Source organism: Aythya fuligula, chromosome 5, assembly GCF_009819795.1.
Source record: "Aythya fuligula isolate bAytFul2 chromosome 5, bAytFul2.pri, whole genome shotgun sequence".
NCBI lineage: Eukaryota > Metazoa > Chordata > Aves > Anseriformes > Anatidae > Aythya > Aythya fuligula.
In genome coordinates, this window is record NC_045563.1 from 5858636 (window position 1) to 5877389 (window position 18754).

Genomic DNA, 18754 nt, shown 5'->3' on the forward strand with positions numbered 1-18754 from the left:
AGTGAAATACATTTCCCCACTTGAAGCCACAATGCTTGTATACAAGAGTTCAAAGCACTTTCAGATTGAGTAATTTCACGTGTAAATGCTTTATTTCAAAACTGACCTGTGCTTTCATTCATTGGACATCACTTAAATAAAAACATGGCAGAACAAGTAAAGTAATAGAAGCATGTTAAGGCTATATCTTCAGAGAAATCTCTGTTTTATATTCAGGTTCAGTGAAGATGTTATACCTCATTAGCTACAACAGAACTGAGCCATTTTCTCATTAGATCATTCAAGTGGAACAACACAAGATTTTTCAAGTTTGTCAGTTGCATTTTAGTTGTGCTTTTTAAAGTGCTTGTTAGAAAGCAAGAATTGAAACCGTATGGTGTTGTTTAAGCTTAAAAAGTGCTTTTGATCTTAAGCTTCAAAAGAGATTTTCCCAGCAGAGAGTAGGCTAGCACTTTATTCGGTACTATTTTAGGTGGACACCAGAACACTCTGTACATAATATTATTTTCTCTTTTCATGCTATTGATTAAATCTCCTTTTAAAGTTTTCACTGCTGAATTGCAGATGATTTACAGGAGGCAATCAATTACTATTGTCATTGTGCTGTGTACGCAGTCTTATCAAAATTAACAAATTGGCACAGACTGGCATAGAGCTTTAAATCAGTTGCTACAAAAAGTGGTAGCCTCAAAGTGAGACTTAGGAACTACTAAATATTTCTAGATATTATAAAGAATCTTCCAAAGATTAATTATTATCAGCCCCCTGTCAGCCATCTGCTATAGTTGGTTTAAATTTGAAAATGTATTATTTTCCATCTTTCTCAGTAAAAACAGCTTCAGTGCATTACAGGTTTGTTCTTAAGGGCTTACAATTTTCTGTCAAGGCATTTTGGTTTCATAGCTACTGATTCTTTTTGAGGTATACAACTTGCATAGCTTCTGTGTTTGTCTGAAAGCTTATCTAGAAAGTGCAATAGTGAAATCATAAGCTCACAACAGTAATTTGAAGAACTGGTCCTATAGTTCTTTAAGTAGATCATTACTGTTTATACTTCTGTAAAGCAAACAAATAAAAAAGACATTTCTATCATAAACACCAAGATACTTAATCTCTTTTTTTTCCTTCCCCCCCCCCCCCCCCCCCCCCCCTTATGGAGGATTTCCAAGCTGCAAATTCCCCAAAGAACTCTAGATTTCCTGCACTACCAGCAAATTTTACAAGACAAACTCCTCTCAGAATAGCAAATGTGAATCTGAATGAAAACATTAACCGTTTCTTTGATTTTACATTTGGTCGTGAACTTAAAGAACCTCTACTGAATAAGTCAAATAAAAGTAAGCATAAGCAAACATCATTACTAGTTTCCCTTTTCCATGGTACTTAATGTTGTTATACTCTGTCATACTGTATATTCTATGGCCTGTATAGAGCAGTTTTAACAAGCACATTTTTATCTTTCCTACGACTCTTGAAGGTTTAAGTTTCTTAAGTTCCTGCAATCCGTAAGTTTTTAACAGCCTTCCCAAAGCTGGAAAATGCTTGTGTTTTCTGAAAGAATATACATCCTTGGCAGGTGTTCTTCATATTGGGATGGATCTTCAAATTCATTCTGAATGACCGTTAGATGAATTATCCCTTCAGTGATTTCAAAAGCTTTGTTGTTGTATTTAATTTGTTAACCAATTTCATTCTGTCAACTAGAATTTAAACTATGCTAGAAATTGAAAGGAAATGGTGTAACCTAATTGATCTGGCTAGGAAAATTCAGAAGAAAAGAGGAATGAGTGCAATTCTTGATGACTGGTAGACGGGTTTAGGTTGTACAGGCAGAAAATCCATGTGCATTTTGTGTTACAGGTAAGTCTAGGATCCCAGGAATTACAACATATAATCTTCAAAGCATCCATGTACAAAGAACTCTTAGGCATGCCAAAGGAGCATCAACTAATCTAAACCGTTTGGTGCATCACCCTGCTACTTCTAAGACCAGCCAACTGAATCAGAGCAAGAGAGAAAATACCAGCAGGTGAGGCTCCTACCAGCCCTAAGCACAGCTTCTTTTTCTTTGCTTTGTTAAGGGGAGGTGTGTAGGTGTCACAGCCAAAGCACCTCTCTTCCTCCTTCCTTTGCCTGATGGGGAATTCCACATCCACCAAAAATTTTTTCTCTTTCTTCTTATAAAGCTTGCAATGCATCTAGGAAAGCATCATAGAAAACAATTTTAAATTTTACCATTAGAACAATGACTATTAAATGGAGTGAGACATCTAACAAAGATAAGCTCATATCTCCTAAGTCCATGGTTAGCCCTGTTCTGTCACTAGCTCAAGACTTTGGGGGGTTTGTTTGTTTTGTGTTTTTGTTTTTTGATTGGTTGGTTGGTTGCCCCCCCCCCCCCCCCTTTTTTTTTAATTTTGTTGCCTGAATTCTAGTTTTGTTTGGTAATTGTGTTTAGTAATAGAAGTAGTTTCCAAAGGATTATATATTTTTGTAGACCCATATCACAAAAGCTCTGGAGGTGAAACACTTTAAATAAACCTTATTTAACCAGGTAGTGTTGTACTGTCTCAGATATTACAGATGAGAAAACAGTGGTGTCAGAGGAAGTGATGTTACTCACTAAGACTGATCTCTACAATATAAAATTCCCCTTAATCTAAATTTAAGCTGGCCTCTTCACAGGGATGTATTCTACCTTTAATGCATACTGCTTAGCATCCTTCTACAGGCACTTCTTTTTCATTTACAAAGTGTTTTTTTCTTCAGTTAAAGCAGCAAGTATGACTGTTTCCTTGTGTTGTAGATTGATCCTCACACATTTAAAAAATACATAAATAAAAGCAACCCTCACATGGAGGCCATGTAGTTTAAAACAAGGTTGATGAAATGTTATAGCAAGCGTCCTCTATTAGAAATTGTGTTTTCATTTCTTCTCATGCCACATGTTCTTTGATCTCGTCCCATTTCTCTCAGCATGTTGTAACATAGCAGAACTATGCATGGAGTCTAGGTGATTCAAATTTAATCTTATTTTTTTATAAATTCAACATGCTAAAATTAGAAAAACACTGCAAAGGCAGCCAGGTAGTTATAGCAAATGTTTGCCTCTGATAAAGCAACACTAGTCATGTCATTCCTGATTAAGAAGAAATTACGTTTTAGGACTGACTAGGCCTTTTTTCTCCTTTTCCCTCATGGCATTGCTTCAGGCAGAGTTAAAGCTATTCATGTATTTTAACATCATTCTTCTTACATGGCTGTCATTAAGATTTCTTTGAAATATTATCTTCCTTGAATTTCTTCACTTTGTAATGAATAGCTAAAGGATATTTGTAGGACATTTTCCATTTAAGTTACTGTTGTTTGCTTTTTAATTTCTATTTTAATTGAACTTTTAAAAATATTGATAAATTCTGCATACATTCCTAAATTAAAAATGAAACAGGAATGCTGTAGCACAATCTTTTTTCTTTATTTCTATTGTACAGGTTCTGTCTTTAGTCAGTATTTTTTGAACTTTTGGGAAGATTCACTGATGCATCAAAGCAGAAAAAACTAACAATGGTTTTTGCCTGACTATGAATATCTTCCAGACTTCAGTGTGTTCAACTTTCAATATTGTAGTTATATATTTCAATACAAGGCAAATTCCACCAAAAACAGATTATCTGAACCAGATAATTTGCACTCCAGTGAAAACACCTGTTTTTTGTTTTGTTTTGTTTTGTTTTGCTTTGTTTTTAAGAGTGTTGGCTTTTTATCCTTTCCTAGTCCCAAACAGTAGGGGGTCACTCTATCAGCTGCTTGTAAATGAGAGTGATAATAAGATAATGTGTTATTATCTAAAGGGTTCTTTCAGGTCACATTGTGGGGTCGTGTGCTCCCTAGCATTAGGTCAGTGGTTTTGATGTTATCACAACTAGAACAAGGTTAAAAGCTTTCACCATATCCACAAGAGAAATCCACAAGTTGGATTGGAATTAACAGATGCAGCAGGATGTTTATGAACCTAGTGGCATATTTCTTTGCTTGTCATTTTTAAGTCACCTGTTTGCATGGACAAAGTGATAATTGCCTTTCAGCAGATTTAAAACTCTCGGGATATTTAGGCTTTGCAGGACTAATAGAGCAATACCTAGCTATGGTTACAAATCTGATTTCAGTATTTGATATTTTTGTGAATAATTTCTTCATAACACACACACACAATTTTTTAAAATACTTATAAAGAGAGGCACTGAAGTACATGGTAGAATCTTTCTTCTATATTCCTAGTAGATCTCAAGAGTTACTTTAGCAAAGTCCTATGTTCATCCATTAAGAGTGAATAGTCATGGGAGCACGTGACAGGACCGAGTATCATGTTAATGTGCTAAATATGTATAATTAATTCTCTAAATTAATATATATATATATATATATATAATTTTTTTTTTTTAATATTGAAATTCTCTTTTTTTCTTTTTAGGAAGCCAGCCAATAGCCTCTCCCAGCTAAATCAACCCTAAGAGTCTGTAGTAACTGTGAAAATGAGAGAAATGACAGGAAAAATTCTTCCTTGGGATTACTACACAGCCTTGAGTGGTGTTAAAGAAGTGGCATTTTGTACTTTCATTTTAATGCTGTGATTGTGAATGCATAATGAATGAAATGAAATGTCAATTAAGTAATGAAATTATTTAATTCAATGAAGCAACCGTTTACACACATGTAGAATATCTGGATCCCTTGGGACTCAGAGATCCCTTTGTCTTGTTCTCACTCATACCAGTATAAATCAGGAGTCAACCTTCTGAATTTAGTTGACAGGAAGTCTGAATTCAATATGATTTCTTCATATTTATACTGGAAAAATGCATAGTCAGATCTCTACATCTTTACTATGTAGTGGTGTTTTCTTCCAATATCTTCATAATCTTAATTACTGTTCAATTTTTACTAAACTGGGAAAATATCATGGGTTACAGTACGTGCATTTTCTTGAAAAGGTGAGGAACTAAAAACAACAAAATCAATGCATACCAGATCAAGGTTTTGTACTGGTAAATTTACTGCGCAAAATTTTCTTTTGCTGTTCATTTTAGACAATTCAAAAAATTGGTTATAACACATGCCTTTACTATACCTATAGAACCTATCTCATGTATCTATTTATATCTGTGTGTGTGCGTGAACTGATGTAAGGAAAAGCAATTGAATTACATCTGAGTGTAAATTATGGACTTTAATATTGCATCTTTTAGAAAAAATGCATTTCACTTTTCAGATTATTTTTTTTAAATATATGATTCCACTGGTATACATGACAAAATTATAGACGTTATATATCTGCTCATTTCTAATAAAATTGTAACTATTTGAAATGTAATTGTTGGTAATTTACCATATTACTCTGAAATTAAAGGACTTAGATGTTTAGAGTGCTATCTTTAATATCAGAGCTTACTTGCAGTCTTGATAAATTTTCCATAGCATTTTCACCTTTCAGGTTAAATTAAATGGCTGCTGAAGGTATTTATTTATTTATTTCTAAAATTTTCTATGCTAAATTTGGAAACAAACATCACATTTCTATTAGCTGTATGCTTTTTTTTTTTTTTTTTTTTTTTAATCTAGAATATTATAACTTTTTGTTTGTTTGTTTCTCCTAGGTGATTTGAAAGAGCTTTTTAGTGTTAATTATACTTACAATTATATGCCAGGTAGTAAGTGTGAAGGTTGTTAGCAGACACGGGCATTCGTGCAGTCAGGTCCCCTTTCTGGCTGGTAAGTTTTCTTTGTCTCTTGTGCGGTTTGCAGGACAGCCACAAGGTGTCTTTGTTGTACTGTTGATTTTCTCGATCAGGGCTGCTGTGCCTGCACTACCCTGGATAACAGGCTCTCACTTCAGACGGGTTAAAGCAGCTTTGCACCAGAAAAAGCCACAGCTGTTGGTCCCATTCTTGCATTTTACAAGGCAAGAAAAAGCCAGTTGTAGTGTTGCAGAGCTCAACAGGAGTTTGTGGGGGCGGCACAGCCATTGGGAAGGTTCTTGTTTTCTGAGTAATTTGGAGCTGACTTCTTGGGAAATGGGTCTGAGTGCGTCTAGTTTATTTATTGTACAGTTTGAATCACATTGCATCTAAAAGTCACCGCTAGCTAGCAGTCAGGTTTGTTCATTGCAGGAGAGCTAGAGGGACCTGAAGAAGGAAACTGTAGTGTGTTCAGGGGAAAGGTTTCATACCTAAAGGCATTCGTACCTTAAGTTGAGCCCGAGTTAGAGAGAAGCACATGTGCTGCTACTGGATGTAGACCAACAGCACAGAACAGAAGATGGCCCCTCATGAGTGAACCAGTTGTAGAAGTGCCATGTTGAGGAAAATAAATAATAGGACTGTTTATGCAGCATGTGGTGGTGCTCATGGCCTTGTGTTACTGATCTCTGCTCAAGCTCAGTCCCAGCCCTGCATAGGTCACAGCTGAATTTTAAGGCAAGTCTTAACAATTGGCCTTAAATGAGGAATAAGGGAGGAAGAGAGGGATGAAAAAGAGCTCATACTGTTCTCTGCAGGGACTGCTCGGTGCAGCTTTTTGCTTGTGTTCTCCATGTAAATTTGAACCCTATAGAAAAACCCCTTGTGTAATCCTGAATAGAAGTATCCTTTGGCATGTTATCTCCATCCAAGACAGAGAGCATTCTCTGACAGCCTGTAACAGGTGAATAGCTTTCCTTTCTGTAGGCTGTAGAAGCACAACGTGGTGAACATAAAATTAGAAATCTGTGTTTTCTCCCTCTAGCTTTACGTTTTAATTCTCTGAACTTATCCACATTAGTGCATTCTTTTAAATTTCAATATCTTTCAGCAATTTAAAATTCCACCTTGGCTGACTGCCAGGGCTTTTTTAAGTGCAGTATTTTACAGTGGAAGTCTAATTCTGGTTTGGGGGCTAACTGAACTCCATACTTTCAGTAAGTCCCAGTTTAGCAAAATAATCCTTTGTAAGAAATGATATTCTTAAAGACAGTTAAATGCAGAAGCACAATAAATATACAGGACGCTTGTGCTACAGAGCTTTTAGAAAAGATCTCTCCATGTTGGGGAGACTTACAACACTTAGAGAGGTGAGTTCCAGGAAATGCTTATTGAAGCAGTGAAAAAATTCTTAATTTGGGGAGACAACAAATAAATGTCAAGTCAAAATATTTAATAACATTTTGTTTGCAAAACATGCAAAGAGGAAGAGGAGGAGGAGTAAAAGGTGTCAAAGGGGATGCAGCAGGGAAGAGAGAAAAGCCTTGAGACTGCAGTCCTATATCTATGCTTCTGTACATTCAAACCGTATCATCGCTGCTTTTCTGGTGTAAAATTCAGGGTTGTTTTGACGTTCTCTAAACGATGTTGGAGCACACAGGATGATGGACACTCCTCACCACCACTGACCTGCCTGTTTATGCTCACCACGAGCTCCACCACAGCCTTGGTAGTGGTGAGGCACTAGTGGGGTATCACCATGCCCAATCTTGCCAACACAGACCCAGATTTAAGTGGTCAAACAGCCCACAGACAGTTCAGCAGGAAGGCTATAATTAGGTTGCTGACAAGAAAAGGGATAAACCTTCAGAGTAAAATCCCAGACAAGGATTTAAAGGCTCTCTGTAGTGACACACTCAGTTCTTTGGCTGGATGCACCCAGGATTGTCTGCATTTACTTGTCAATCTCTTCTGTGGGAAGGATCACAGAAGAAAGCAAGCCTTCTCGGAGCGTCTTTGTTGAATCTCATTCAGCAGGCTTACTTCCAGTGACAGGAATGACATTGCCTCTGCAACCACCGTTAGTGAATTTGGCCCAGTGAACTGCAGTGGTGCTGCAGCACAGTAGTTTTGATCCTATACATGCATTGAAATCAATGGAATGTTTTTCCTGATAACTAAGGATCACTCCTGCATCCTTTTTTCTTCTGATTCCTGAGTCTAAAGGTGTAAATACCATTCGTGTTGGCTTGTTGCAAACATTCCTTGTAAAATAGAAAATGAAAGCTTAGAGCCTGAAGAGCACAGGCAGATCTGCTACAGAGGCCTCGCGTCTGCAGCAGTCCCCTGGGCAGAGCTGTGAATGCAGGAGTCTTTGTCTATTGCCTTCTTATTTAATTTTGTATAAAGTTGATCGTCAAAAAAAAAAGCAGACAAAACTTTGAATCTCCCCATCTGTGTATGTGTGCAGACATTCAAGAGGCACTGGTACCGCACCATTTCAATAGCTTTTGTCTGTAAAGTGTCACACTTTTCATCTACCATTTAATTCTTCTAAATGGATGTTGCTCTTCTTCCCATTATGGACCTCCATCGCTTCTATGAAACATTATTTGCATAAAAGGAACTGAATAATTGATAGAGGATGTGAGCAAGAGCTAGCACACATCTTGGTAGGGGTTTGCTGGTAATCCCAGCGAGTCTAACACATAGCTCATAGCTTGTTTAATGGGATGGAAGCTGACAGGGTTTTCTTGTACCTCTGCTACAGAACTCATAGCTTCTGGATGACCTCCTTGTACTTAGCTTCTTTTCTTGTTGATCTCGCTGCTCTTTTCCTCCATTAACGGGAGAATTCTTGAAGGGAATGATACAGTATGCTACAGTTTGTGTTCACGCACACTATAAAATACTACTGCATCTGAGGTCTGGTGGGTTTAGTCTCTTGCTTTTATAAAATAAAAAGGAACACAAATCCTAAATGGATTGTACTATTAAAGGCAAAGTCTGCAAACAGCTTTCATTTATAAGTTTGTTTGATCTTGAATTTAAGCTTAAGTTTGATCTTTGATTTTTTCCCCCCATATTAAGTTGTTTTTTTTTTTTGTTGGAAAAACTCTTATTAAAACTGTAAAACTTACAGTTCTGTAAGCAAAAACGTAGAGATTTTTTGCTACTGTTCTGTAACATATGTTATATACTGAAAGGCTTCTGCATTTTAGATGTCTCCACTTCGTGAGATGCCTGTCAGAATGAATATATATATTTCTGAACAGAGAAAAAGCCAGAGAAGCAATATATCCTATAAATAAAGCATGTTTGGCAGTTGTCTGAAAATTTTTCTAAGATGGAACTAGAATTGAATAATTATTCTTCTAGAGATTTATACATTTCCAAAGTGTACAGTTTTTAATGATAAGCAGCTGTAATAGGAGGGTCTGGAAACAGCTGGACGATTAGTATTTTAGTGGTGAGGGAGCAGTCTCAGCTGCTCTGACAAGCAAGCTGCCATTTTCAGTGTAATCACTTTTGATTCTAAAGCACTTGCTTTGCTTTTAACTTTCTGCAAATCCCTCTTGATATTCCTGTTTTTAAAGTAAGATGCATTTCCATATGTCCATAAAAGTTTCCCTGACAATTCAGCATGCTGTTGGCAATGACTTGCCTTATTCCTGTTGGGTGATTTGTGAAATGAGGCTGCTTTGTTTATTAAGTGTACATGAGAATAATGTAAAACATACTTAACATCCTCAACCACTGCACAGATGTTTTTGTGCTGAAAGGAGACTCAAAGTTGCGCTGATTTAATTAACCTTTCATTTTCTCCCATTTGGAAAGCTATTTCTTAAGAACTCTTATTCCTGATAAACATGTTATTCCATAGTTTAAATGTTCTTTGTAGAAATAAATAGTTTTCAGTATTCTCTAAAGAAGAGTATTTGAGAATAAAGAGAATTTAAAAAATAGTATGAAAATAGCTGGTCAAGATATTCCTGTTCATTCTGCCATTTTCTCTCTTCAGAACTGTGCCTGATGTTTTGGGGGGAAAAGGCTTTCTGTGACAAAACACTGCTGCGTAACATGTTTTGTTAACGTGTCGATATTTTATTCCTCAAAATATTTTACATATGCTTTTTCTATTCTCATAAAATTAAGTAGCAAACAAATATATATCAGTAGCATTTTAAAATTTCAGTTCGTATTCTTTCCCATCAATTTGGCTGAAAACAGGTATTTGCAAACACTGGTAGCCTAATTTCTTGTGGCCTTTCATTTTTTATGAAGTGTTTTCAAAAGACTTCAATCAACCTTAATGGTGCATTTTTAGTTAAGGAAACAGAATGGAGAGAAGTCAATTTAAGCTCCCCAATGAACAAGTGTGTACAGAAAAAAAAGGCATAAATGGGTTTAGAAAACAGAGCCAGTACAAGCAAAATGCAGTGAGCAGAGCGCTCAGGGAAGCCAAGATATAATGGAAAGAGTAAAATACTGCAGAGCTTTTTAAACTATATACAATTGGAACAATGGACTGGACCCAGACATCTATGTTAAACTGTTAGAAGATAGGTGAAAAGCAAGCTGCAATTCTGCAACCGGGGCTAGAGAATACGAGAATGGAAGGGCTTAAAGCTGAAGCAAATGAATGTAGGGTAGTTTAGCAGGATAGAAATCAAGTCAAAATTGGCATATTTCACTGTTCAATTTACCATGTGAAGAACCATCTCCTGGCTTTCTGTATTAAAGGACTATTAGTACCAGCCTCCTTAATGAAGCCCCCTTTATGCCACCTGTGAAATAATAATACCTTTTTTTGCGCACCTTTTTTTCTTTCTTTTTTTCTTAAAAAACAAAATACCTTAAAAGCATTGAGTAATTAAGTAAGGTGGCCTCTGCGAGTATACATTATATATCTGCAAAACATACACAGAAGAAATACACCTGGGAAACAATTACACAGTGATTGTTTAATTGCCTCCCATGACTTAAACATACCATTAATAATACATATAATATATTTTTCCAAAGCATCACAACCTCGCTAGTAAAAGGGTAGCTGCATAAATATTAAAAATCCAGACTAAAATAATTCAGTCTTGCTAAACCCGACGGATGCATACTCTCAGTTGTCTTGGCCCAATCACCTCTTTGAAACAAACTACTTTACAGGGTACCAGCAATTATTATCACTTGTATCGTAGCCTATCAGTTATACTTTGCTTTTATGCATGCTTACAGTTGAGTGCAGTTGTTTTTAATGCCTGCCTTACACCATGATTCAATCCATTTGGGTAGCTTAATGCAAAGATTTCGTAATGTACACAGGGATGAGTAGCACTAAGGCAACGAACATAGTCCTCATTATTCTTTTAAGGGGAATGTCAACAAGAAGAGGAATTAGAGAGGAAATCGTTGTAACTCCAAAAGAACATCTGACTAACCACTACAGATGATATGTTTTTTTTCCCTTTTTATCCTCTTCGCGATCCATAAAGGAGGATTTTTCCAAAACAATTAATTTGGTTGCCAAACCCTTCTTAATTCTAAGGAGATTTAAAACTCATCTACTTGGAGTCTGTCTCATGGAGCTAGACCCACAACCGGATTACGAGCTATTCCATCATATGGCTGTTGTTAGCCCAGTTGCTGCTATGTGGTACATAATTGGACTGCTAAAAAAAAAAAAAAAAAAAGACATAAACCCCCCAGTCTTCTTTACTAAGCCTACTGGCACCTCCAGCATTTTATTATTTGTATTACTTTCTCCTCAAAATAAAAGCTCAGCAGCCTGAGAGAAAAAGGATTTCCAAAACCTTCTTCCAAGTAACCTTGACACGCAGTTCCTGGTACAAACAGTAATGCTCTAAACTAAACCAATCAATAGGCAGCACTGCGCGCCGCAATCCCGCAGCAAAACTGAGGTTTAACTTTGAAAAATGGCTGCTCTTTGTGTCTAGTGCTGGAGAGCATATGGCAAATTTCCACTTAACAGGAATCACGATTTACGGCACAAAGTCCTGCGTTAATTCTTTTAATTAGTGTGTGTGTACGCACAAGTATGTGTGTTGTTTTGTTTCTTTAGAGAGAATCCATGACCTTAAACAAGCCAAAGAAGACTTAAACCCTGGTTCACCCTTTTGCAACAACAGTGGGGTCATGGCGATGTTTTCTTTCTCTGTGCTGGCAGTGCACAATGCTCTGCGCTTGGTCTTTGCAAGCCAAGACAGGACCAACACTCAGACAATGTCCACACTTACAGCCACGGTCTTGGTCCTTTGATGTTCCAAATCAGACACCTCCTGAGCACACCTCGGCCACCTAAGGCTTTGCACGTGTTACCTCTATGTGGGAACTGTGAAGGTCGCAGAAGACGGAGAAACACACCAAGATCTTGTCCTAAGGTGGTACCAGAAGCATTCCTGGTTCAGTTGCTTTAGAGCACATTAATGGAAAGGCATTTCTTTCTGCATAAACTTAGAAGAAAAAAAAAAAAAAGATTCATAACATGTTAGTATTCATTAAAAGTTGCTGCTTTTTTTTTTTTTTTTTCCCTAATATAATACAATCCTAGTGTGTTGTGTTGTGATTGGCACATGCATGGCCCTACTCATATCCCACATTAATAATCTTAAGTGGTAATGATTTTCTGATTTAGTAAATCTAAACTATTTCCAAAAATTAGAAGTTTGTGCCCTTTATCAATCTCTTCACTCATCCTGTTCCATTCTAACCCAATTTGTGATTGGACATGATATCAATTTGTGATTGTGTTCTATCTCCTTCTTTTTTTTTTTTTTTTTTTTTTTTTTTTTTTTTGGTCCTGGTTTATGTCAATTATTCCCAGGTTAAGTATAAACTGAGTTAAAGCACGAACAAGAGAAACCTGGGATGACTCTAAACCTGACTGCCCAACATGCATCAACATTGGCAAAATATATGGGACAACCTTGTACTTTCAAAGAAATAATGAATGAATTATAGAGAAGGAGTAGAAGTGGAGTACCTGGGAAGATGCTATCCATTTTGCAAACAGAAGGGATGAAGTATTGTAAGTCAGAGGGATGCTGATGCATGTGAGAGCCAATCATTCACATTCCTGCATAGCAGCCCCACTTTTATCTAGGGCTGAATGCTTTAATTTTCCTGTCTAAAGCTCAGTGTGCCAAGAAAGAAACTGCTTAAAGCTAAATATTTTAAATTCAGAGAATCTCTTTTAAACTATTTTCCTCAAAAGTTAAATATGTTTGCACCAGATTTTTGCCTTTGAGTTTCAGTTTTCCAGCTTGCAATAAGGCAGGAGTCCATGTGTATCCTGTCTGGTAAACACTACCCTTGTCCTGGGAAAGGAGCTGCCCCACAGTGCTCCTAACCCGTCCCTGACCCTCTTTGGAGAAAAACATTGAAGTGTGAGTTTGACAAATTCCAGCTTCTGAATCCAGGGTGAGAATCATCCTCCCCATCGCTACCAAGAAGCTTTGGCACTCCTGCTGTTGCTCTGACAGCAGTGTACAGGATCTCTTTTGCCCTATGACAGCAAAGCAAAGGGGAAATCCATTGCCGTTCTTCATTCTCACTCTCTTCAGGGCTCAGAGAGAATGCCCATTCTTCGTTTCTTTCTTTTTGTACAGCTCAAGCCAACTCTAGCAACATAAATAAAGAATCCCCCTTCCTCTCCCTGTTTTGTTCGGTACGTTACGTCATCTAGAGCCAAACAAACTGCAACATTTCCTAAAACAGAAATTGTTTTTAAAAAATTCAGGCTGGCCAGCTGTTGGGAGTCTCCCAGCTGGGAACGCTGCCTTCAGAATCCACACTTGATGCTCCTGCACAGTCCCTGCGCTGCTCACCAATCTGTCCATCTGCCTGCATGGCACGGCGCCAGCTCTTAAGTTGGCCCGATCTTTATCCGAAGCAACGTGGATTTGGACTGACAGTCTCGGTAACCCCAAGTGCTGCTTTGTCTGCCAGAAGTCCCTCCACAGCGACACCACTGCTTCTCTTGCTAGACTGCTGCCCCTGGTCGGTATCTTGCTCCCGGTGGCCTTTCAGCTTTCAGGAAAGGACAGAGATTAATTCAGAGCCATAGTTACTAGTCAATAGAAAATAAAAGCATTGCATTTTTATATACGTCAATGTTATGTACATCACTATACTCCTTAGGTTAGTAGTTATGTATTTGAGGTACATGAAGATGTAAGAAAAGCTGTTATTGTGTAATGTGCAAATTAAGTCACAAAACTCCCATTGGTTTTACCATGAGCAGCGTTTGCCCCCTGAATTTATTTTTGCTAAAGCTGTTTTAAAGCAGCAGAATGCTCCAGGGAAGTCCCGTTGAAATGAATGAGGTTCCTGGTAGAGACATTATCCAATGTGAGTCTGGGTACCAGGGGATGCTTCTGAGAGCAGGGCATGTGGCTTTTCAGTGCTTCTCTTTCTTTTGTGTAGTTCCATACATGAACGATTATTTAGACGCACTTACTTTCTGACACCACACTGGGAAAGGTGTTGTTGGGTTCATCACAATTTATAAATTACTTCTGCAATCCTTGCCTCAGAAACAACCTCATTCATTCCCAAACTCTTCTTAGTTTCAAGAAGCGTATTTGCTCTGTAGTCTTCACAAATCAACAAGCCTTTCCTTTCCTTTCCTTTCCTTTCCTTTCCTTTCCTTTCCTTTCCTTTCCTTTCCTTTCCTTTCCTTTCCTTTCCTTTCCTTTCCTTTCCTTTCCTTTCCTTTCCTTTCCTTTCCTTTCCTTTCCTTTCCTTTCCTTTCCTTTCCTTTTTCCTTCCCTTCCCTTTTCTTTTTTCTTTTCATTCTCAGCTTGATAAAGGATGACTTTGTAGTTACTCTTAAAAACATAACTTTGTCATAACATAGCAGCAGAAAAAAGAATGCATTTATACCTAAGTGCTACAGAGACCAATGAAATGCCAAACAAAAAGGAAGAAGGGACTTCACTAGAACCAGAAGGTGCTGGCAGAGCCAGTGCATTGGCTAGAATCAAGCAGAAGTCTTGATGGTTGGGCTTGGTCATATTGGAGGTCTTTTCCAACCTAGATGGTTCTACGGTTTGCATCATGGGAAACTTGGTCACTTAAGTCTTTAAGTGCCTTTAAAAACTGGTGCACTCATTTCTAGGCGCCACATTATGACAAATCAAACCAGCTACAAGATCTCTGACAGCTCAACATGCTCCCATCTTTGCAAAAACTTTGCCACATCAGAACATTTCTCAGTTATGTACTGAAACCTTTCCGTGCTTACCAGAAAGTTCTTGAAAAAGAACTTATGGTTATAAATAGGGTTATAATTAGATAACTATCTAATTATATTATTTCCAAAATTCCCTATTTTCATTCATTTTTTAAGGACTATTTTCAGCTTGCCTTTATTTTCTGTTTCCCTATTTTCTGTTATTTTTGCTACTACACAGTCTTTCTAAGATTCTTCATCAGACTAAGCTTTAAAGGAAAGCACATGCACAGCGTAGCACACCGTTCCTCCACTGTGCAGGGAAATAACACGGAATCTGCAGCGGCAGAGCTACCCCACACTACCCCAGTACTTATTCTGGCATTCAGGCCCTGTCAGTCTTCTTCAGGGGCAGTAATAACATTATAATGGGACCAGGAGACAAAACTGTCAAATTCTTTCCGAGACAATCTTCGAGGCTCATCAGCATAGACAATCATTCCTTTCACTTCTGGAGTAATAGGAAGATTTTAAGCAATATCTTTTGATTTGAGTTGGACTTGAAAAATGACATAGCTGGGGGCCTTATTTGAAATGCAACGAGACTGAAATGTAAAGTGCAATTTCCCATGCAGTCTGTGGAGAGAATGAGGCACTTGTCCCAGTTCTCTTAATTGTCTCTGATTGCTGTTTGTGTAGCACAGTCACTTCCTCGTCTTCGAAATCACCTTCAAGGGCTCCGACATTTTTCACTTCACTGTTTTAAATCAGGGAGGGCTAAACACCCACCCATTCAGCCATTATGGCTCTTTTATGTTATTTATGTGGTTTATGCTATTAGGCTTTAAAATTTTGTTTATTTAATTGGCCTTAACAAGTACTTAAGTAACAGTTTTGAGGACACATCAGTGGGACCCAGCACATGTTGATTAAGGTGTGCTTAACCTGACAGTTAATATTTTGTACCATTTTCCCAGCAGCCGTGACTGTTATGGAAGAAGTGCTAATTTTCCAAAAATGGTTAGAGCTTGATTATTATGTTGTTTCTTTATTCACATGGCTTCATTATTTTGTTGGCGCTGCTCTGTGAGAGATGAAGGAGTGCTATTATTTCTCCTCCCAACTCCTTTCAGTCTCTTGCAATCATTTAGGCACATGTGTGACATTACTCAGATGAGCAATTCTGTCTGCCTGCAATGAGACTGGCCAGATGAATAACCCCATAAAACAGCTGCCCACCTTCAGGAGTGAGCACCGTATTTTCTGGCATACACCTGGCGAGGTGAACAAGAAACAGTAAAAATCACAGTCATACATCCCACCAAATCTTCTTTGTTTAAGTAAGCAGCGTGCATTCAGAAGAGAAGTTCTGCCAGTTAGAAGCTCTAGAGATTTTCTTGTTTTTGAGAGGAGCCCAAAAGGAGGGAAAGGTAAGGGAGCAAAAATTGCCAAAAAAAAAAAAAGTTGCAGATGAGTGGAGGCCAGAGAGGCCCCTAAAAGTAGGAAGGGTGCTTTTGTTCTCTGGCTGGACTATTTGAAGCTACTCTTAGGTACTCCTAAGTTATCCAAGACAGCAGGAGTCCAACTTAGCTTTTTAGATCAAATTATTCATGAAAGTCAACGGGAGCTAGAGATAAACTATTCATTCTTTGCACATCTATGTGAAAAGAACTCTCAGGAGAGATCCTTAAGGTCCTGCCAAGAAAACAAGGGGAAACGTTTTAAGAATGGGAGGAAACATTTATAATTGAACTCACCAGAAGTGTATTTTGATTAGTTAACTCTACCAGAATAAAGATGCCACCTTTCCTTAGACAAGTGGGTGGCACAGAGGGGAGCAGGGGAGGACATGAGGGCTGGAAGGGTTGCGGCTATGATGCCAGCCTGGTTTTAAACATGACACCACTGGACCTAGTGGACACACACTGGCTTCTAGTGGAGAAGCATCTAAAATAAGGCCTTATACATCCTAATACTCATCCAGAGGGTTTCCAAGGTCATGTAGTATCGAGTAGCCTCCAATTCCCTAGCAGCATCATTGCAAAAGCCAGCAGAAGCTGCCTTTCTTTTACCTTTCTTCACTGAAGAAATAAAAATCTGAAATGCTCATTGGACGGTGCCTTATTTTTCACAGCTTTTTGTTGTTATTATTCATGTTATCACAACAAGGCTGTCCATTCATGGATCTGAACGTGCTGTACAGGGGTGCTGCCCTAAGGAGCCAACAACAACAGGGCAAGAGACCACGGATGGGCAGAGAACTAACAGACCACAGGGAAGGAAACAATCAAATAAGCCAGGTTTGCATGTGTTCAGGGGGGCTCAGAACACCTGCACTTTCATCTTAAAGAAAATAAGACTCCAGCAATAGTAAAGACAGTGGCAGTTTCAAGCCATGTAAGCCAGCTCTTTTTTTTTTTTCCCACAAAAAAAAAGTTAATGCCACATAAAATGTGAATTTTCATTAAGGCACCTAGTGTAGCAACAGGGGAAGGGAATAAAGGATGTTTTTAAAATGAACACTTTTGCTTTAAATACAACATTTGAAATGAAAAGTATCAACTGTTTTTCATTCTCTACCTTTAACAAGATGTTGAAGGGTTTCTTAGCAGTACTTGTGACAATGGGAATAAGTCAGGGTTAACTTGGCAGAAACCCCATACCACACTTAGCTGGTCCCTATTGTAACAGTGAACAAAGGTTTTATTAACATCTTACCCCTTGTTGGGCCCAAGAGTCCTTCTTTTAAACACAACAGGAGCTTTGAGTCTTCAATTTACAGCTCTGTGGAGGGGATTTATGCTGGCAGATTCAGCATGTTGTTCAGCATTTGTTTACATTTATTTCCAACCGTCCCCATCAAAAGTTATCTGAGCAGCAGAGGCTATTTTCTAAAAAGGGTACTTTTAAAACGTGTCCAATATGGGCACAAAATCAATGCGTGAAAAGCTTTCCAAACTCCAAACCCAAGCTGCACATAAAAGATGGGACGGAGGAGGGGCTGCAGCTCATGAAGGCTGCCCTCTATGCTAACAGCGGAGGAAAATCAGAACAAAAACCCCTTCGTTGAGAAAATCTTGCTCCCCAGGTGCCTGCCAGTTCAGGTGCCTGAGAAAACCGCAGCTGTCAGGAGGAAAAAAGGTGTTGCACTGCTTGCTGGAGCAACCAAGGAGAGCTGTGCTCATCATCCCACCATGCTGGTGGACTGTGTGGCCACAGAGGCTCTGCGTGAGCCACCTCTGCGGGGTGCCACAGCCACTGCTTGCTCCAGGTCTGAACGTGAGGCTGCATCAAGCCCTCTGTGGCTATCCGGCCTGAAGGGAGTGTCACAAAGAGAGAAACAGAATTTGGGGTCAAATGAATGGACTCAGAACCCTGTGCCAGCACCGAAAGGAATCAGCTAGAAATATTTTGGAGTGACCCGGAAGGATCCTGTGTAAGGTGACAGCAGAGGCTGCACGGTGAGGTTAAATTTATCTCACTCAGCAGCAGGGGAGCCTACTAATAACTCAGCATGCACCCAGAGTGTACTCACCTGCCAAATAAGATGTCCTTGCTCAGGACATCCTCACCTTCAACCCCATCCCAGTCCAAAACAAACATAATTCATTCAGTGACTCTAGAGGACCCACCGTGTGGCCAATCCTTGCTCCTTGTTGGATTTAAGCTGCATTTTTGGAAGGACAATCTGCTGTCACCTGGCACAATGTGACACCGGGAGGGACATGCACAGGGTGCTTTCCCCACAAGCACGGTGCCCTAAAATCTGAGCTCAGATGCTGGCCTTCCTAATGTGTCAAGGTTTCCTAATCTGCTTTAGTATCCAAAT

The 18754-nt window shown here is 38.6% G+C and overlaps 1 protein-coding gene across 1 annotated transcript in view; it reads left to right on the forward strand.

Moving 5' to 3' along the window:
- The window catches only part of LRRC9 (leucine rich repeat containing 9), a 43814-nt gene extending 42372 nt beyond the window's left edge, over positions 1-1442 (forward strand). The window contains exons 30-31 of the mRNA XM_032187860.1: positions 1160-1337; positions 1432-1442. Coding sequence (XP_032043751.1) covers positions 1160-1337; positions 1432-1442 — 189 coding nt within the window. The remainder of the gene's footprint in view (positions 1-1159; positions 1338-1431) is intronic.
- Positions 1443-18754: the final 17312 nt, after the last annotated feature.